The 22,437-nt window shown below is 33.1% G+C and overlaps 1 protein-coding gene across 3 annotated transcripts in view; it reads left to right on the top strand.

The window, feature by feature from the left end:
- Window positions 1-22,437, top strand: part of LOC122636208 (igLON family member 5-like) — a 62,200-nt gene that overhangs the window by 31,094 nt on the left and 8,669 nt on the right. The window contains exons 1-3 of one of the 3 annotated variants that reach the window (XM_043827187.1): window positions 7,770-7,790; window positions 14,312-14,412; window positions 17,249-17,421. In XM_043827187.1, the coding sequence (XP_043683122.1) occupies window positions 14,355-14,412; window positions 17,249-17,421 (231 nt within the window). In that variant the 5' untranslated portion in view covers window positions 7,770-7,790; window positions 14,312-14,354. Of the gene's footprint in view, window positions 1-7,769; window positions 7,791-9,213; window positions 9,371-14,311; window positions 14,413-17,248; window positions 17,422-22,437 lie in introns of those variants that run through there. The other 2 variants (XM_043827186.1, XM_043827185.1) reach the window with 2 other exon arrangements.

Genomic DNA, 22,437 nt, shown 5'->3' on the forward strand with positions numbered 1-22,437 from the left:
AGCAAGCAACAGTAAAACTAGAAAGACAAACCAGCAATCGTGCAACCGTAACACGAATATATTCGGGTACGAACGTCCGACCTCTCTCTCTATCTCTCTCTCTCTCTTTCTCTCTGTCTCTTTCTCTTTCTCTTTCTCTATCTATCTGTCTATGTCTCTTTATCTTTCTCTCCCGTGGTCAAGTTAAACGTTTTACTATTTCTTTTTATTTTTCTTTCTACTTATTTATTTGCTTGCTTTTTTTATTCTCTCGTTTATTTGCTCATTTGTTTCCTTTAACTTCGAACAAAAATTTGTTTGCTTATCGTCGTATCAATGTTATTTCAAAGAGATTTTCCGTTCGTTCGTTCGTTCATTCGTTCATTCGTTCGTTCGTTCGTTACGGAAAAGTAGCACTCCTGAAGTTCCGCAATTAGCGGTGTTTGATCGATCGCCCAAGTTAAACGTGTGTCTCGTTTCGAGTTTTAAAAGCGTTTGGTTTTCTTCAAAAGATGCTATTCGATTCGATTCGACTCGATTCGATTCGGTTTGATTCGATTCGATTCGATTCGATTCGATTCGATTCTCGTTTCGAGTCTCGTTTCGTTTCGTAAGCGAGATAAAACGAATTTGTATGCAGCGTCACCGAGAAACCTGATCAACGACGTATAGTAAACTCGCGTAAATCGCGAAAAGAATTGGAGTGGGAGGGTGAGGCAGGACGGTGAGAGAGAAAGACAGAGAGAGAGACAGAGACAGAGAAAGAGAAAAAAGAAAGAAAGAAAAAAAGAGAAAGAAAAAAATCGGCCAAGTTTTAGGATCGTTCGATCGTTTCACTGACGGGAGTTGCTCTTTTCACGATCGTCCAATTTCAAAGTGAGCATCACGAATTCGTTGAAAGGATCAATAAATTTGACGACCAACGGAAATCGAAAGACTCGTTGAAGCGATTGATATTTCTTCGCTTTCGGATTCAAATACCTTTTTCCCTTTTTTTTCTCTTTTTACCCCTCTTTTCTTTTCATTTTTCTCTTTTATTGAGTGTTCCGTTCTTCTAAAAAACATCCTTTCGAAGGAACGAATTAAAAATTATGCATTCACTTTGACCGTTCGAACGGATCTCGAAAAATCGTTATGATCGAGACGTTTAATTGAGATCTAATAATAATCCTCAACGTTTTAACGAATTTCTTTCTTAGCGAATGAACGAGAATGAGAAAGTAGGTCGGTTAAAGAGTTCTTGATAATCCATAAATCATAGGGAAAGTCTTGCACAACTCGATTCGGTTCGTTCGTGGAAAAAAAAAGAAAGAAAAAAAGAAAGAAAGAAAGAAAGAAAGAAAGAAAGAAAGAAAGAAAGTAAGAGGGAAAAAAGGAAGGAAAAAAATGAACGAAAGAAATGAATGAAAGAAAGAGAGAAAGAGAAAGAGAAAGGGAGAGAGAGAGAGAGAGAGAGAGAGAGAAAAGAGAAACATTTTTGTCCACCAACCTATTCCGTCCGCCGCAACGCGATTTTCTTTACCTCGGACGTTTCCACTTTGCGGTTCTTTTTACGATAGCCGAGAGCTACGGAGAGACGTTTCCGGTAGCGGTAAGACGCTCGTTTTCTCGAGGATCTTACAAGGACGACGATCGATCACTTCTAGAGACGAAAGCCGAGACAAATTCTTTGGAACGTTCCTCTTTCTCTCTCTTTCTCTCTCTCTCTCTCTTCGTCTCTCTTTTTTCTCTTTTCCTCCATCGCGCGTAAAAGGACTCGCGTGTGTGTGTGTGTGTGTGTGTGTATGTATATATATATATATGCTTTTACGATCAAGCTCGATGCTTTTTAGGCCGAACACGAATCGATCGCCCTACACTCGATTCGTTCTACCGACAAATCTGCCTTCGTGTACTTTTTTAATCTCCTCTATTCCTATAATACTATTATTACGTTTCTGGTTTTATTATTGCATTTTTATCGTATCGACTAATATTTTAAACCTTTACACTATGCAATTAATTAATTAATTAATTAATTAATTAATTTTTGTTTCTTCTCAGCCAACTCTGATCCAATTTATTCCATTTTTTATATATATCATGTATATTCAGATATGTACGTATGAATTTATTTATTTATATGTATATACAAGTATTCAATTAAACAATTTTCAAAATTATCCGTGAATATATTTGTGACTTATCCCGTACATTTATATTTTTATACGACACTTCACTTTTTTGCAATATAATTTATTTTTCTCGCTTGTTTTTAACCAACTCTGATCCAATTTATTCTGTTTGTAATGTAACGTATTATATAAATACCTAATGTAGATATACTTTCAAAGATATTTTTTCTTTTACAAATAGTCCTATTTTCTTAATTAAATGAAGTGTTCACGTTACATGGCCTCAAAGTGCAAAGGATTAAAATAATATTTAATGGATTTTCTTCGTTGTCATTTAATCTCGACTTATGGAAACAACCTTATGGAAGATTCTATTAAATTTGCATTTAAATACGGAACAGTAGAAAAACATTCACTTTCCAATGGAGTTTTCGACTCGACTTGTTATCTTTTTCAAAAGCAATGACTGTCCCCTTGATCTTATTTTTTTTTTATACGTCGATATATCAATCTATCGAATTAGATCACGATTAAATAGACTAAGTACGAAGCAATACATTCAACGGCAAATCATTTTTATTTTTGGCGAAATTAGGTAAATGAATGACCGAGTTTGATATTAATATCTCGAGCAAATATAAAGTATTAATTAATTACGCTGTTGATTAAACAATTGCTAAAATATAAAGAATATCCTAGTCTGGACTAATAAAAATAAACATGAGAATTAAGTATTGAAAATAAATAAAGGATGGAAGACATACAAATAGAAAATTATCTCACTCGCGATCCGAAATGTTCGTCAATAATTTATTAAAAAAAAACTCATTAATTTCGTCTTCGACATGATTAAAAACTTTGACCTTTAAATTTTTCACTTACTATTTAAGAAGTTCTCCGATGGCTTCAAAACACTCGTCCTCGTCGTAGCTCAAAATTGAGGGAAGTTGATCCTTCGTAGATTAAAAATGAGTTGACAATGAAGTAGATGCAATAAAGTAAATAATGAAGTAGATTCAATGATGCATTAGGTTCTTCATCATCTTCTGTGATGCACTGACTCTAATACGCGATATTTATTTATTAATAACGAGACGGTATCGAATTTAATTCGCTTCACTATGTCTGTATGAATGTTAAAAAAGAAAGCAAATGAAAATTAAATAGGAATAAAAATACTAATTCTGTTACTAACTGATTTACACACGTAAATCATATGTAAGTATATTTCTAAAAACAAGAAGTAATTGCTTTCAATCACGAATCGCGATAAAATTTTTATTAACGAGCAAACACTGACTCGACTTACACGATTGGTTTTTAATTCAAACGATATAATAGTTGATTTCTTTTCGTTAGATTGCATCGATCATCTGAAAAAAAGGCAAAAAACATAAGATTATTAGTGTCGATTAGTCATATAATAAAAGACTATTATAACATTATTGAAGAAACAATTAGAAAAGAAATTTATGTCCTAAAGTTTTTCTTGATCCTTGTAGGAAGAGCATTCTGTTCGAAGATTATAAACGATATATTAATACGACGAGCATTAGCCTACTTCACGTATTTGTTTACTAATTTATTTTAATCAGCTTATTTAGCTGCACAAAGATATATAAAAACATTATGAGATAATACTGGCTCTAAGACTGTTTTGCACGTAGTAACAAGAAATTATATTTTTGCAAATTAAATGTATATCTGTAGAAAGATATTACGGGTTAAACAAACAGTAAATTTAATTCCTATAAATCATCCCTGAAGACAGTAAAATATAGAAAAATTTATGGATTAATTAACTAAATTAAATAGAAGCTACAATTTCTGAAACTCATCGGAATATGTAGCTAATTATGCAAGGAAAGCAGATAATAATGAAAAGTATACAATCAAATAAACAAAATAATAACTACGTATGAAGGATAAATAAACTGTATTGATTGTTACCTGAAAGATATTCTTGTTGTTATAATTTTTTATTTCGTATTAAAATATTATATAGTATTCAATTAATTATGATAAAATTAATTAATTAGTTTTAACCTAATTAGATTTAATTTCAACTTTTCATTTTAACGATAACAATAAAATAATATTATAATATAATATTAATATATAAGATTATTAATACAAATAATATTAATATTATTCTTAATAGTTATAAGAATAAAATAATATTATATATAATAAAAATAAAGTTTATTATATATTTTTATAATATAAGTAGATTATTTAAATTTTTATTTATTACCTTAACGATATAAGTAATGTAATTAAATTTATATTATCCTTATATACAACTTAAGTATAATGTAATATAGGTGAATTATTTCTTATTATAATTTAACTATATTATAACTTATTATTATTTAACTGTATATATAAAGTATATAATTAATTAATAATGTCTAAAATTCATTATTCTATAACATATACATATATTCTACCATTAATAATTATAATATATTAATGACAATGATATTATATTATATATAATGAATTATGATAAAATAAAATTGATTAACTAATGATTAATTATTAATGTGAAAATAATATTACTTGCCTAAGACGTAGAAACGAATAGTTGTACTCCGAAGAAGTCCTTTATACGACTGAGCGATCTGGTATTACGTAGACCTATCCGACTACACAAAGGTCGAAGAGCCTGACTCATGTTTATGTTTATGTTCTTTAATGAAAGCGAATGTCCTGGAACTCACGAGGCAAAATAATATAATGGAAATTTCGTTCGACGTAATATACTTTTTCTATTCAAACGTACTCCAAGTTTTTCATTCAAAATACATACATGTTAAGACACGTATATTGTACAAAGAACAGCGAAAAATAATAAATAACCTTCACTGTACTATTTATATCGACCTTCGTCGATTCATCTACGTATGTCCTATACGCCGTATAAAATACTGCATATGTCTTATAACTTATAAAACGAAAAAAAATTGTTAATGCGAAATAATATTACGTGTGTGTTTGTATGTTTACGTATGATGAATAGTATACATAATATATGTATATTCAATGTATGTATGGCTGATGAGTGTACGCATAATACGTATATGTGATGTGTACATATATGTACATCTAGACGTGTGATACGTGTATGCATATACATGTATGTATATGTGCCTATATGTGTACACATATTATACGATATATATATATATATATATATACGAAAATCAAATATAACTCGAAATACAAACGATCATGATTAATTAACTATAAATGACTAAGTCAATAGTATAATTACGATGTATGAGTAGTACACGTACGAAATTAAGGGTCATAAATTCGATGAAAAATAGTACATTGTATATTTTTGTGGAAGGTCTATATGTCGATTTTATTTCTGCGAATATCTTTTAAAGGAGACGAAACTAATACTTACGAACATTTACGTGAATAAGTCGAATGTTTAAGAATCGATGGATATATTGGAAAATGATGTATGTTCGATAAAAATATTCTAATTACCTGTAATTACGAGGAGGACGGAGGTCTTCGAACGATGCGTCACGCACGACGTATCCAAAATGGCGTTACAGCACCGATACGAACTCGGTAAATGGTAGATTCGCCGCGCATGCGCATCTCGTAATGGCCGGTCGTAATCGTTCAATCTATTATTGAGAAATATCGAAATATTATAATCACGATATAGACGCTTCAAATATATCGAAATGTGTAACAAATTTTATTTTTTTAATCGAAATGATGACAACAAATACTTGAAATAGTCTACGGATAAAAATAAAGTGAAAAATTAGAAAGGAAAGTGACAACGAGATGTAAGTACACTCGAACAAGACGTTATATTTTTAATCACGAATATTTTTTAAATGCGACAATGCTTTTACTTGCTAATATTTGCACATGAATATCAGGTTTTTGACAATCGATTAGTATATTGGAAAAACTTGTACGATAGAGAAATTAGAAAATTATCTATGAATATAAAGACGACATAAATCTCCTGTCTATTTGATACGGACCGTATGTCGACGGTGGCGCTACTCGTATCACATCGAGGAACTTTTCGTATGTTTAAAATATATATTCAATAATTTTTGTCGAATTATTATTTATAAAAATAAAAACATGATAAATACGATATATAGAAAGATAAGAATCAATGAAATAAATAACACGATTCAAGTTAAATTCAATAAGCGAAATGTAATTTTTATAAAGATAATGCCTGAGAACAATTATTCTTACGATATATAATAGCCGGACGTAGTCGGAAGTAAGCGGAAGTAATCAAGTAATAAGAAAATTGCAACGAAGTAGTATCCCACGAATTTATGGACTGTGTTTAAATCGATCGTTTTTATTTACTTATACATTTTTTTTGTTAATTAAAATTGAAAGAAGAAAGATCGAGCAACATTACACGATTGTTTTACAGCTTATTTGGAAAGTAATTTGCAATAGAAATTCTTAATTATTAAAAATATCTTAATTATTAAAAATTCTTCTCGAAGACCATGATTATACTAATTGAAATTAAAAAAAGAAAACAAATAAAAAACAAATCTCTGCGAATAAAACTCCCGAGTCAATGAATTAATTAAACGTAATTAATCTTTAAATATAAAATAGATATATAATGTCATTTTAATATCAAAGTATTCATATAATGAATTTAATCGATATAAATTAAAAAACTATATTACATAAGAAAACATCTCTTTTCAACTTAGTAGAATTCAAAAGACTCGAAAACTCGTCTTGTCTTTCGTTGTTTCTCGTATATCTGCCGAATGCTTTAGAATGTCTTTCTACTTGGAAGAATGCAAGGAAATGTATGGATTATGCAAGTGAAACGATATCTCTTTTTTTTCTTTGATCCATGTATTCTCTTGGCCGACTTTTCAGTGCACTATAGATACATATATACATACATATATATATATATATATATATATATATATACTTTTTTTACTGTTATTTCTTATGTTCAAAGATTTTCTCGTACCTTTCAACGATATTAATTATTTCATATCGTAAAAACAAGTGTACATCTTCCTTTAGATCCATTTTCATTAAGAGTATCTCGTTCAATTTTAATTAACTAACGACGTTATTTTAAGTAAAATTTGACTTTAAACGATATCTTATTCAGATAAGAATTCAAATTGACTTGGTGATAAACGTGTGAGATGGACACCAAGACAAATTGCTTGTACGAGTTACTGTCTCGTGGTGCGCATGCACCAAGCTAAATGGACCGTAACGATTATTTAGTCATATAGGTGTGCAGGTTATTTTTAATCACAAAGGCCGAGGTGCGAGCTACGAAAACGCGTACTTAGTCAGTACCCATTTCCTCTTGGTGTAACATTGCCACGAATATATAAATACCGTCATTCACTTTTTCGTTCGTTTGAAAAAAGGAATAAAAAAAGGACGAAAAATAGAATTGAAAAGAAATTTTCATTTCTTCTTTAATTTTCCTTTCGGCATTTTTTATCGATTTCAAGGTATTTCATTCGCGTTTAAACCATGAAAAAAATAAGATAAGTCTAATAAATCCGGTAGAAGATATGCGCATACCTGCTGATAAGAAACGAGCCCGATGGTTATGGCGCGAACAGGATGTTAGTCGAGCGGAAACCACAGAAAAACATTGTCGATCCTCGGCAGAACGAGCTCGGTCAAGAGATTAAGGTAATCCTAGGGTAACCAATGACGCTCGTTCCAAAGGTTTCAACAGATTAATCGTAAGTCGATCTTACCTCGCGATTCTTTCGCGAGGTCGTAATTGCGAAAAGAAAAATTATAAGTGGAGGATAATCGACGGTTTCGTAATATATACTTACGTATATCATCTTTAAATTTGCTTTATTACATCGGTAATAATTTTGCTGATATAGTTAAGAGGTTTCGTGCTTACGACTAATCTTAATTCGGTAAAATAAAATCAGGTTTTACAGTAATACGAGAGTAAGCAACAGAGCGAATTGCTTTCTATATTTCCTTATACATATATATAATATATACATACATATATAGATAGATACATATGTACATATGTTTGAAACACTCTTGCCCGGGATACTCCACTGAGAATTCATTTCTCCCAAAGCTACATTTCGCTAGAAAACTGATTATACTAACTTGTAACGTGATGTATTTCATATCAGTATGTAAATCGCATGACTTAAAAACCAGAGGTTCGAGTGGATCATTTTCCTTTCCTTTTCTTTTTCTTTTTTTGTTCTCTTTCTCTCTCTCTCTCTCTCTCTCTCTCTCTCTCTCTCTCTCTCTCTCTCTCTCTATCTATCTATCCATCTATCTGTCTATCCATCTATCTATCTATCTATCTATCTATCTATCTATCTTTCTTTCTCTCTTTTTCTCTCTTCTCAAACCACGCACGAAATCTTTTTCGTCCTAATACCGATTCAATCTTTGTGTCATTAGATTTATTCGCACCAAGAGTGAAATTTCATCGATCGAACATTCAACTTGGCGACTAATTCGATAGAGGAGGAGACTGGAAATCGGTTCAGTGAATAACACGGCACTCGTGTTTTGATTTTGATCGAACAAATTATATATAGGCGTATTGCGTCTCAGGAAAATGACTCGTTAGCAAGACGAAGTTAGTGGGTGGGAGGTAAGGAGGGAGGTACGAGGAGGAAAGTTAAATTCCGGATAACATGCCACGTTCTATGTATGTCGTATATTGGTATAAAAACGAGTGTAATTCGGACGTTATACGATCGGACGTACCGATATGAATTTAAATTACGAAAAGACCATCGGATAAAGAAGAGAAAAAAGAAACAAACGGAGAAACAGAGAGAAAGAAAGAGAAAAAGACGAAGGAATAAAAATATACGTATGAATATATGTATGGATGTATGTATATATGTATATATGTATGCATATCTTAGAGAATACATAGAAATGTATATTTGCTAATTCTGTCGTTTAATAATTCCGTCAGAATTCGTTGGACGAACGAACAGCGAAAGAGCTCATACAGCAAAATGAACGAACGTACAAAAGGAGGATGGGAAGGAGAATGAGGAGGAGATGGAGAAAGAGTAGGAGAATGAGGAGGATGAGGATGAGGAGTGGGGGCAGACTACTGCGGAAACGGAAGATGTCACATTCATCGTAATTTTGGGGCGACTCTCGCGGGACGGCGCATGTGAACCTCGGCGTCTCATAAATAGCAAAAATTTTACACCAGGGAAATATCAGATTCTACGGAGTAACAGTAAAGCGCTCGAATAAAGGTTGGGTAGCAAACGAGCTCGCATCTCCCTCTTTTTCTAATGCCTCTGAGAGAGTTGCGAGACTTTTCAATCGTAATCGGGATATTACTACAATCGAAATATCGTTCGTCTGATCTAATAGGATCTGAAAATTTTTTATAAATTAAAAGTTTTTATATCACTACGATATAATTGTAAACAACATTTAAGGTCCGAAATTCCAATTCAAGTTGTCTTACTTTTCATCTTTAATTAAATCAGCATTTGAAATTTTCTTTTTAATCGAGGATAAGATCGAAAACTATTTGAAATATCGCCTGCTAATTTTCCAATCCGGTTTATATCTTAATATTGTAAAATTTGCTAAGTTTAAGAATTTGCGCGTCAGAATTCGAAGCTCGAGTTATTTTTCTTTCATCTTGAATTCAATGGAAATTTTCAGTTTAATCGAGGAAAGCATCATAACTATTTGAAATATCATTTTGCCAGATACCATCTGCGAATTCTATTACGATCGTGTTCATATCTGAACAATTTGGAGATTTTTTAAGTTCAAAAATTCCGACAGAAATTCTCGAGTTATTTTAGCTTCATCGTTAAATAAAATGGGAATTACGAATTTCGAAGCTAATCAACTGGAGAGGATCGAAATATCGTTTATCGGTCGAATGCACTAATTTACAAATTATTTTTGCATCTCATTGATAAGAGATCTTCGAGATTTAAGAATACCATCGGTCATTTCCGAGTTATCTTTCTTGCTAAAAAAAAAAAAAGAAAAGTGGAAAATAAACGTTTTGCCAGATCGTTAGAAATCTCTGAATCTTTTATATTAAAACGATCTGAGATATTTTTTGTTAAAGAAATCTGTCAGAATTTAACATCCTAGTTACGTCTATATTTAATCACGAAGGGAAACAGAAGAAATGATGGGAGGAGGGGAAAGAGAAGGAGAAGGAGAAGGAGGAGGAGGAGAAAAAAAACAGGGAAAGTGAGAGATAAGCATCAGAAGTGGACAGGTGAAAAAAAAAGGGAAATATTTCTTAATTTCGCGCTCGGCCGAATAACGTGGAAAAAGAGCAACGAAAGAGCGATGAGAGTCCGCCAAAAAGGTTCGTCCGTGTCACGCTTCCTGCCGCGCGTCACGCAAATAGAAATAATAAAATCTCGTCTGACGGTATTTCACGCGTACTCGTACACCGCGAAATTGTTTCGCATTTTCCACGAATTACGTGTTATCGCGGAAGGAAGAAAGAAATTGGAAGGCAAGGTGTATAACGATTAAACAATTTACTTTTCCATTCTTTTTTTCTCGTTATTAAAGGAAACAGAATTATTAGCGATCGAAAATTATCACTCGAGTTATTATTATTATTTTTTTTTTTTTAATTTCTCTTATCTTTTTTTGTTATATGAAACGATAGAAAAGCATCGAAATAAACGTGAAACATGTTAAGCATTCCAACGTGACGTCAATCGTCGACAGGTTAAAATGCGAAGCCGTTATTATATTATTACATTTATTAGCATTATAATTATTAATTTTATTCTTGACTATATGTATATTACAATATCATCTGTCAGCTACGTCAAAGTCAGCTGGGATCATTCCATAAATGTATTAATGTATGGACGAGGGGTATATGATATTTCGGGAATACGATGCATTAGAAATGCCACTTGTTTCATAAATAATCGTATAATGTCACTCGTTATATATATGACATGAATATTATCGTACGTTGATCGTATTTATTGTTATAATCGTTTCGAATGTAACAATCATGAGATTTTCTCTCTTTCTCCCTCTTTCTCTCTCTCTCTCTCTCTCTCTCTCTCTCTCTCGTAATCCAATAAAAAAATCATTATCCAATGGAAATGACGTATTTGATAGGACGATGTTTGCATACACACACACATATATATATATATATATATATATATATATATATCGTTTCACTAGTTATGAAATTTTATTCGAATAGAAATATTTCACGACCATATATATCGAAATTTTCGTTCATAACTCTTAAGAAAAAAATATATACATCTTTTTCAGAGAAGGAGAAAGAGAGAAAAATAGATCGTTACATATAAATTCCATCAGAAAATTCATGTAATCTCGCGTGCTCTCGACAGTCGCCGCGACGACGAGATCCGCCGTTCGACGGAACACGCGATTGCTTTCGGACGTCCTGTTAAATATTTAAAAGGATCCCTGACCGGAAACGAATCGCTTATACCACCGGAATCGTTGCCATTGTTTTCGTAAAATTTATAAAATGATACATTTCTTCAATTCGCGTGACCGTTTTTTAATTGGCCGAAGCATGCTCGTTGTAAACCATAAATTGATTATCAATTTAATGCTCGATAAAACAGACCATTTCATTTTTTTAAATTATATAGAACTAACATAAAAATTTTAACTTATTTTCCTTATTTCCCAGGATGACATGTTCACGCATAAATAGATACATACATATTCGAAGATTGTAAATCAAGTATTAAGAAGGATTGTGATAGTTCTTTAATGGTAAAAGCAAAACACGAAAATGCAGTTTGGTCTATCCTATCTTGTCATATACGAGAGAAGCTTTCAAAGACGTTAACCGCATTGCCGTTTAACGAGCAAGGTCATCTTTCTTCTCTTTCTCGTTGAAGGTTTTGAAAATACCGCTGGAGGTCTCAGAGCGGAATTGAAAACCGCCGTTGGTCTGGGATACTATGTTTACTTTGAAAACTCTCACGTATGTATTCGTTCGAAACGAATGGTTCTCGTGTCGGGTTTACGAACGGTTTGGTCCAGCTAACCGCAGACTCGTGCTCAATGTAAAGCGCGTGCCTTTCCTGAATCTACGGGAAAAAAAAAATATATAGATTCTTACGAGCTTTTAATCTAATTTCAATTTTATACGCTTATTTTAGTCTTAATTATTAATTCTTAAACCGATTAATCTATTTACGATTATTTTCATAATTACAATTATTTTACGATTTAATTGATAACTTAAAAATGTGGAGTTCCTTGAATTGATTTCGTAAGATTTTTTCTAATTGATCATTCATTCATCAGGTTAGATAAATTTGTTGAATTATAATTGTTTCAAATTTCTTGAATCTCGTAGTATTTATCTGATGAGATTTGTAATCTGTTAGAAGTACACGATAAAGAAGTATCAGTTCTTAGATCAATATATCATCGTGTTTCTAAAAAAAATAAACTTCTTAAGAATCATAACGAATACAAAAAAATCTTCGATGATCTTCCTAGTGATTTCAAAAGATATCTGATAAATCAAAGTGTACGGATATAGAATAACACATTTCTCAAAACTTAATAGTATATATATATATATATATATATATATATATATATATATATACCTATCTTGAAATTCTCGTTTCTCTGTCCGGTAGTAGTTGTTTTCCTTTCATTAAAGATAGAATGCAGCATAACAAAATCAACGACGACGGTCAAGCTATTTCTACTCGTCGAATAGCGAGTAAATAGGATATCGAAAGAAGATCGTCCGCATGCTTTTTCTCCTCTCAACATTGATTAAATTTATTATAGAGAATCGTAACCAACAAACATGTTGGATCGAATAAAACACGAAAACAAAAGTATAAAAACGAAAAATAAAGGAAAAAAGGAGAGGAACCGATGGATTGCAAAAGAGAGTACATTAAATGACAATGATAATACGATACATTTAAAAAATAAACATTGTCATTGGAAATTCTTGTATGTCGTTGATTAGTCGACTCGTTTATCCTTCTTTATCTTCTTTACACGTTATCCGAACGAAGAGAGTGGAAGGACCATAGTACTCAGGCCATATCGATCGTCTAGAGAGCTTTGGTGCTTTAGTTTGAAAGCGTTCACGACAAAAAAGGTCTGGCTATGGAAAGGGTGCAGTGTACGGTTAGTTTTCTCTCTCTCTCTCTCTCTCTCTCTCGGAGAGACCAGCTAATGTCACGTTAGAAACGCCTCGCGTGTGATTTACAGAGAATCCCTTTGTTTGACCCTCGCTTTTCCCCACACCCTCTCTTAACCCCCCACCCCCACCTCCCACCTACTCACTTCCCTTGGCTATTCTTCTTCCTTTGACTACTCTCTTCTTTCTCTTTCAAACCCTGTTTAGTCTTCGAGAATTTTTAGTTCGACGTAGAGTACGATGTTAAAAATTTCGAGAGGATCGAAATATCGAATGATTATTAATTCCGACGTTTTCGTATTAACACATGGTTTATTTTTTACTTATCTATTTTTATTTGTTAATTTTCTTTTTTTTTTGTTCTTATCATAATTGTTTCTTTATCTATTCGATGAATAGTAATCGGAAAAGGTAAACAATAAATAACAAAATAAATAACTTCTACAGAAAACAGAAGAAGATAAAAAAGGATTAACAGATTCATTACATTTAGAGAGTTCGTACTAATTCGCTTTGGATTCATGTCGTGTTCATTGAGTTCTATTCGTATATAGCGTTAGAAAATTTAGATGGAATATAGACACCGTCGCTATGGCAGTTAATTCACGACGTATAAGCAACGAGATATAAACCCGTACAGACGTGTTTCTGTGAGTTCGAAAGTTTATCGGCTCTATCTCTCTCTCTCTCTCTCTTTCTCTCTCTCTCTCTGTTCCTCTGTTTCTGTCTGTCTGTCTGTCTCTCTCTCTCTCTCTCTCTCTCTCTCTCTCTCTCTCTCTCTCTCTATTTCTCTCTTTCTCTCTGTCTCTATCTCTCCCTTTCTAAAGTTTCAAATAACTCCGTAGCTTATATCGAGTGTTTCGAGTCGATGGGCTACCCTGAGTAAAAGCTATTAATACGTTCCTGTCTCTCCTTTCAGTTCTACAAGGACATAACGTTTATTATTACGAATCTCTCTTTGTTTATGTTTATTCCATGAACTTTACCAAGACGATTTTAACCTCTCTCATTTTCCTTGCAGTCTCTGGATACATAACGTACGATTTCAATCGGAGAAGATCATCATGAAAACCTTATTGATCCTGGTCGGTCTTCTACTCGAAATACATCTTTATTTTACAGGTAAGTACGAAAGAAAAATTATTAAATAATTCTTCTAGTCCATTTTTTCTTCCATTTTCTTTCATCGATTCAACTTTCTAAAAATATTGGAAAGTAATTGCTGTAAATTGTTTATTATCTCTCCTGTCTGATATATATACATATACATATAACTATTGTTAAACCATCAAAAATGATAATAAAAATAGAAAACAAAAAAGAATAAAAATGGTTAAAAAGTTTAATTGATACTATAATCGACATCTCATTCTTTAAATCAAACATTATCAAGACTTATGAAAAACGATCTTTTTTATTTGTATAAATCATTAAATCGTTAATCGTACTTGCCCACACGCACACATTCTTAAGTCTTTGTTTTAATGCTATAGATGGCTGACAAGTAATTTCCGGTTATCACGTTGCCGAGAACCACGAGAACTTTTACCTCGTTAGCAAGATGGAAATTCGTGGAGGGCACATAAAGCTCTCTCTCTTTCCCTCTCTCTCTCCCTCTCCATCTCTCTTTTTCTCTTTCGCGTACGTGAACATAAGTAGATTAGATCAGATTAAATTAGAAAAAATAGTAATTTGTCGATAACGTTCTCAGGATTTTCTCATATCTGCGCGTTTTTTAATGTTTCCTCTTTAGCTTTTCCTACTCGATATTTTTTCCGTTCTTTTCTTTTTTCTTTTTCCGCTTTACAAGTTTCCTTTGTCCGCAAATGTTGCTACCTCTGATGGCAATGTTGAGCGTAGTTCGCTATCAAAACATAGCTTCCGCTTTTTATTTTTCTCTACTCTCTTTCCACGATTTTTTCATTTTTTTTTCTTGTTTATTTTTCCATAATGTATATATATTTTTTATTTTCTTCTTTAATTTTTTCTTCCCTCTTTTTCTTCTTTTTTCTTTTTTTTGACAGAAGTAAAATCCTTAAAATTCTTCAAATTTAGGTCAACACAATGTCCGACCATCGTCGTCGTCGTCGTCGTCGTCGTCGTCGTCGTCGTCGGCGGCGAGCCTTCGATCTAATTAAAAATTTAATTAAACGAATGCCGGTCGGTATTTTACACGACCGTTTTACGGTTCACGAATCGAACGAACTTTTCGAAGTTTCTCGAGATTAATCTTGCATTCGGTTCGAACGCTAATCGACCGGAGGATCCAATTTTGAGAATCCGACTAAAGGCGTATCCATCCGAATTCATTGGCTATTTTCTCTTTTTTCTGTTTTCTCTTTTCTTTTTGTCTCTTTCGCTTTCTGTTTCTCCTCGAAAAACAAGAGCTTTCAATTGTTTGTTTGTTTCTTTATTTTTCTTTTTTATTTAAACAGATAATAGTAATCTAATGAAGAAGCGAACAGATCAATGTAATCCGATTCATTTAACTAATCGATTTATTTCAAGCAGATTTATTTCTATTTTCTTTGTCGAATCCTTTCAACGATGTTGCGAGATACGACTCGTTCTTTCCGGGATTAAAAACGATAACAATGATATATATATTTTTTTCTTTAAATAATGTATATTTAAATACTATCAAAGCGAAATTTAACGTAGCATTAATTGTTAGTAAAAACGTCGAGTTAATTAGGAAAGTTGAACTTTTCGCAAACGTCTCGTCCCTCCTACTTCCCTCCCTCTCTCTCTCTCTCTATTTTTCTCTTTCTCTTTGTTTTCAGTTCTTCCACGTCTCTGTTTTTCAAGCAGTAAAATATATAATTCGACCTTTGATCGTCATACATGAAATATTTAGAATTGTAAAAAAAACTTATTTCGTTCTAATTGACACGTTTCGGTATACCTAGACGATTAAAAATAAACAAAGCAGGGTATATGAAGAGGAAATATTTTATTTTTGTAAAAGGAGGGATCGATTTAATTCAGTTTTCTGTATTAAGCTTTAGGTTTACTATTTTGTGTAAACGAGGGAGTGAGAAGGGTCGTTCGAAGGTCGAATTTTGTTCCGAGAAAAGACAGAGAGAGAGAGGGAGAGAGAGGACGAGAGAAAGAGAGAGAGACGGAGACAGAGATAGAGAAAGAGAGAGGTGAAACATAGGATGCAGGGGTGGAAGGGAAAAGAGGAGAGTTTCTAGTTGAATCTCCACGGAAATTCAGCTTCGGGAGTACTTGGTACCCTGGCAAACGTAGCGGGCAGACCCTCGTAATTGCCGTGACTAAGTTATTCACTTAAGCCACTTAGACTATAGCCCGGTTATGCGTTATCGTCGCGATGGTACCGGCATTAATCTCAAAGTGAGACGGTCGCTCTCGCTTTCATCGCATTGCATCGTATCGCATCGTTAGAAAACTCTGTCTCTTTTACCCTCATGAAATTGGTGTGGCCCACCGTGAAAATTAAGACCTTAATAATAGGGGTATATGTACGTATATACATATGTATGTACGTTTGTACGTACGTAGGTATGTATGTATGTATGTAGGTATGTATATCCTCTTACACGTTTATATAAGACTACAGAATATCATGTATATATTTATATTTACAGACTATATATGTATATATATTTTTTTATTGCTATTAGATATTCCTATTATCCAAACGAAAAGCATATGTTCGGAATTATTATGAAAATTTTATTTCAAGAATAGAAAATTTTTTAAGAAGGTTTTTGTAACGTTTACAAGAAACTTTCGTCGAATTAATTCATGTAGTTATATTATGCACTAACGTCAATAATTAATTTGCATGTTAATTCGTACAAGTAGAAATGTTATTATATGAATGTTTTTTATTTTTTATCTTTTCTATTTTCTTTCTTTTTGGACGACAGAGAGATAGTACGTTAAGACTGTTACTTGCGATGTTAGAGAGACATTCGTTTGATTATTTCAGAGAGTCATGCGAAGCATCAACAAGAGTCGAGCTCTAAAAATATAGTCGAATCGTTAAATGCTCTCGAAGGTAAAGGAGATGATGTCCTCGAGGGACCAATCAGCGAGGTCGTTGCTCAAAGCGGAGGCAAGGCTGTCTTACCTTGCAAAATCACCGATCCTGGAGCTGGAACGGTAAGGGACTTGTTATTCCTCTATCGTTACTCCTCCTTTCTTTTCTTTCTTTCATTCTTTCTTTCTTTCATTCTTTCTTTTTTCTACTACTTTTTCTACTTTCTTTTTCTCTACATACATATTTTCGTGAAACTTTGTTCAAATTAAGGTTTTCTAGGTCGGCGAAAAAACTTTCGATACTGCAGCTATCTCTCGTCACTCTTCCAATGGTATTTCCAATTTTCATTTCTCTCAGCTCTAGCTATTCCAACGATTTTCACTTAATATCCGTTTCCATGCAGCCGTGATCGTTGGGACGCGATGAAAATCGACGAAATTGTATGAGACGTACATATATATATATATATATATATATATATATATATATATATAATCTATGTGAGTACGTGTGTGTATGTATGTATAACGAAGAGAAAAAGAAAAGAGACGAAGTACATTCGTCAAACTTTACGAGAATGTGAATTTTGTTCTTTTCCCTGAAATTATACGAAACATCCGCTTCCAATAAATTTTAAGGTAAATCCTTTGTTAGAGCGACAAAAATGTCGAGTGAGTTCCCTCGTTAAGCCGTACGGCAAAGTTTCTAAATTTTTATCAACCACCCGTGTACATATATACCTACTTCTATTTCGTTTGTTGAGCCTTGTCGGAGCTAAAAAAAAAAGTAAAAAAAGCAAAAAAGAAAGAAAAAAGGGAAACTGAACGCTTTTTCTCCATAGTAACAAGAGTAAATTGCAATGCGTTCGTAGGTGCACGATATATCGAAGCTTTTTCCTAATGTTTCGAAACAAAAAGCACGACGTTATAGCCTGGGACCAAAACAATACATACATATATATATATATATATATATATATATATATATATATTCGTATATACAATAAATAGATACACCGATATATACATACGTTCTTCTATTGTCTAATTGTGTATTGTGTTTGCTTCCTAACGATTTCTCTCTCCCTCTCTCTTTCTCTCTCGTATCGTTTTCTAATTCTCCACTAGATATCTGCTAGCTGGTTGAAATAAAATTGGCCTAGTCGTTTAATTCGACATATGGACGCCGATCGTCCGACAAATTCGCAAATATACATACATACGTACACACACAGTATCTATATCTATATCTCTTGATAAGACACTTGTTCTATTTCTTTTTTTTTCTTTTTACGATTCGTTGTTTCTCTATCACGAACATCCACGTATTAATCTCGCGTTCAAATCGTTTAATTTCTGTGTACACACACAAAGAGACATAGACATTCATTCATAGTCCTTTGTTCAACGTTACGAATTGAACTCTTTACGAGTGATTGTCTACGCAACGCTTTACGACTTCTTGAATCTTTAATTGGATTCACCCCTTTCTCAGCCCCGGAAACACACTTGACTTTAGCTTCGAGCAACATTAACGTTGCTGGATTTATCGCGGTAGCGCAGTGCGAAAAAGCGAACAGCGTTATTGCCGCCTCGATAACGAATGGCTCTCTCGCGAGTGGCTTCCGCTAATTTTCCTCATTCCCCATCGTCCCCTCTAACCCCTTTAACTTTTAGATAAATTGCTCGCCACCGCTCTTACTTCTTTCTTCTTTTCCTTCTCTTTCTTTTCCTCCTTCTTCTCCTCCTTCTTTCCTTTTCTCTTCATTCTTTTCTTCTTTTTTATCTCATTTTGTAAAGGCGTGACTGTCGAGATATTTCACATCGACGAATTACAGTCGAACGTCGTAATTCTTTTCTCTCTCTCTCTCTCTCTCTCTCTCTTTTCTGGACGTTCTCTTTCAAGGGAATACCGTTTGTGTACCAAGTTTTACAGATTCTCTGAGTATACTCGACAAAGCTAACACGTTCTACACGTTCTATATCTAGCTCGAGGACATTTTATCTACGGAAGAAATTTTCAAATTAGAATCGATATCGTTCGAGAAGTAAAAGAGCCATTGCTTCGTAATTTTCAGTCTGCCTTTCCATATCGTTCTTGGATTTGACCCTTTAAAACGAAGCCACGGGGACGTTCGGAATATTTTTCCAAGCTGAGGTGTTAAACCGATATTCTCTCTATGTGTGTGTGTATGTGTGTCTCTCTCTCTCTCTCTCTCTCTCTCTCTCTCTCTCTTTCTCTGCCTCTTTCTCTCTTTCTTGCTTTATATATACCGTGACTCGTTTCTTTTTCCTCGGGAAAAAGGCGAAAGAAGATGAAAATCTAGGTTACGTACATATACGTTCTCTCCTCTTTTCTATTCTCTCTCTCTGTCTCTTTCTCTTTTTCTATCACTCTTTCTTGCTTTCTTTCTTTCTATCTTTCTCTTTCTCTTTTTTTTCTCTTTCTCTTTCTCTTTCTCTTTCTCTTTATCTTTCTATTTTTTCGACTCGCGTCGAGACAGAGCTGGAGACAAGTAGTAACCTTTCGCTTCGATACATCGTTTTAATGAATTCCGAGAGGTATGAAATCGAATTTCATTCGTTGATTTTTGAATAAAAACACAAGGTTCGTCAAAATCTGAATCGAGCTAATACATGATTGCAATTTTCAGATGAGTGTGAATCTTTTTTTATTTCTCTTTTTTTGTACTCTCTCCTCCTTTCTTTTCGTCTCTTCTCTTCTCTTTCTCTCTCTCTCTCTCTCTCTCTCTCTCTCTCTCTCTCTCTCTCTCTCTCTCTCTCTTTAAAAGAAATCTCTTCAGATAGAACTTTCAAAATGTTCACTCTACTGTATTCTCTCAAAGATTCATATACGTAAAAGTAGAAAATATTGTGTATATATATATATACATGTGTGTGTATATATATATAAGAATCAGGAGGTTGAGTAAAATCGCAATCGGAAAAACGATAGTCCGATATTTCAGCATGTATTTGTAAAAGGGATATCACGTTTGTACACTATTGTAAAGTTACGAAAATACACCAGCAATTGCATTTTTGTATCGAGTCAATCGTTACAAATATCGAAAGCTCCAAACTCTTTAAAATATATATGTATATCGAGCTTTGTACTGTTTTCTTTCTCTTCTTCTTTTTCTCTTTTTCTTCGTTCTCGCAACTTAGAAATTCGTAATCCATTAAACGAAAGAATTGATCACGTACTCTCTTTTTAAAGTTTCTTTCTCTTCTTCTTTTCCTTCTTTTCCCTTCTTCCTTTCCTTTCTTTCTCCCTTTCTTTCTTTCTTTTTCTTCCGTCACCTCTTTCGAAATATTACGTGGCTGTGTACGTTCCGTCGTTCTAGACTCACGCGAAACCGATTTCGTCTCGCATCAAAAAGCGCACACACAGTTCGAGGACATGAATAAAAGATGAATTCGTCCGTGTCTCCTCTCTCGGCCGCTCGCGCGACTAACCAAAGACGAAAAGCTGCGAGGGGCGTTTCCACTCTCTCTCTCTCTCTCTCTCTCTCTCTCTCTTTCTCTTTTTCTTTCTCTTTCTCTCCCATTCTCTATTTCTCTCTTCACGTACCTACATAGTGGAAGAGAATGAGAGGAAAATCGAACGAAAGAGATTCCGGTCAATGTTCTCATCTCGCCAACGCGACGACGATGTCGAAACTCTTTCAAGTCGCATTACCAGCCCTCCACATCCCTCTCCCCTCACCCCCTATTGCGTTTTCGAAACTCTCGTTTGTTCGACCAAACGCGAACAAACTTTTTCCCTTTTCGTAACACCGCAAATATAACTCCGTAACATCGGCCACCACCATTCGATCGAATTTTAATACCGTGAAAGACATAAAAACGATACATGAGTTTAACACTTGATGAATTATTATAATGAAAAAATAAAAAGGAAACGGAAAAGAAAATGCATCTTGATCTACTTGTCAATTCGAGATTTAAGATTTTATATTTAAAATTATAAAGGTTATAAATATTATTTATATTTGTTAAGAATTTATCTCGTGTTTGATCGATGATATTAATTGATATCTTAATTGATTTCATTCATTCATGATTGATTTCTCAAATTAATTGAGAGAAAGAAAAACAAATTTTACAATCTACGTAGTTTTCAATGATTTGTGATAGGTTTCAATAAAAATATAAATGTATGTGAATTAAATCATATCGTTGTTTAAGAAATGGTTTACAAAGAAGGAAGATAAATTATAAAATATATCGTAAAATGGTTTTTCGTATAAAATTTTACTCGATTGATTTTTAAACGCTTAACAAGATTCGAATCTTATAAAATTTTTACGAAGTAACAATCTCTTGTAATATTTACAGGATGTTCCAAGAAAATGTAAAGAATCGATTTAGTTCGACAGTGATTTCGTTCGATCGACCGAAACGACAAGTGAAGATTGAAAGTCGAAGAACGAATTAAGCCAGTTATGAGAATAATCGAGATCATTCAACGGGATATAATAATTTCGAGGATTATTGGAAAAGCTTCGACGATTTTCATCGATTTCACGCTAGATACTTATGAAAGTCTGCTAGAAACTTTGACACTCGAGCAGTTTTATAGCAAAGTTACTGTAACTAATCGTCCTTCGAAAGAACCGCTCGTCGAGTGATAGTCTTTGTCGAATTTTCGAGTGGTTCTTGGCAAAGTCGAGCGTTTACTTTGGAGGAAAAAAAAATGAAATAGAAGATATCTCGTTGAAAGAAAACGTTGGCGAGTCACGCCATAGAAAATACAAGAGTATTGTGTTAAGTTGTGGTAAAGTTCGTGACACTCCTCCGTTCACGTTTATGTATAAAAGTAACATATCGATAAAGATGTATATAATGATATTAAAAACATTACATTTTGTACATATGCATGTATGTCGAAATGACTCATTTGACAATATTTTCATTTTTAATTTAATGTCTTATTGAAGATAAAAATTAATTGTCACGAACATTCCAAACAACTCAATATATATATATATATATATATATATATATATATATATACGTATATCGTATTTATTCTCGTGTACATGTTATTTGAAATATTATCGTTTCGTCAGACATAATTTTCGATCGTTCCATGATAAATAATAACAGCTTCGTGAGTTTGATCATTTTCGTAGA

The sequence above is a fragment of the Vespula pensylvanica genome, chromosome 21 (genome assembly GCF_014466175.1).
Source record: "Vespula pensylvanica isolate Volc-1 chromosome 21, ASM1446617v1, whole genome shotgun sequence".
Taxonomy (NCBI): Eukaryota; Metazoa; Arthropoda; class Insecta; order Hymenoptera; family Vespidae; genus Vespula; species Vespula pensylvanica.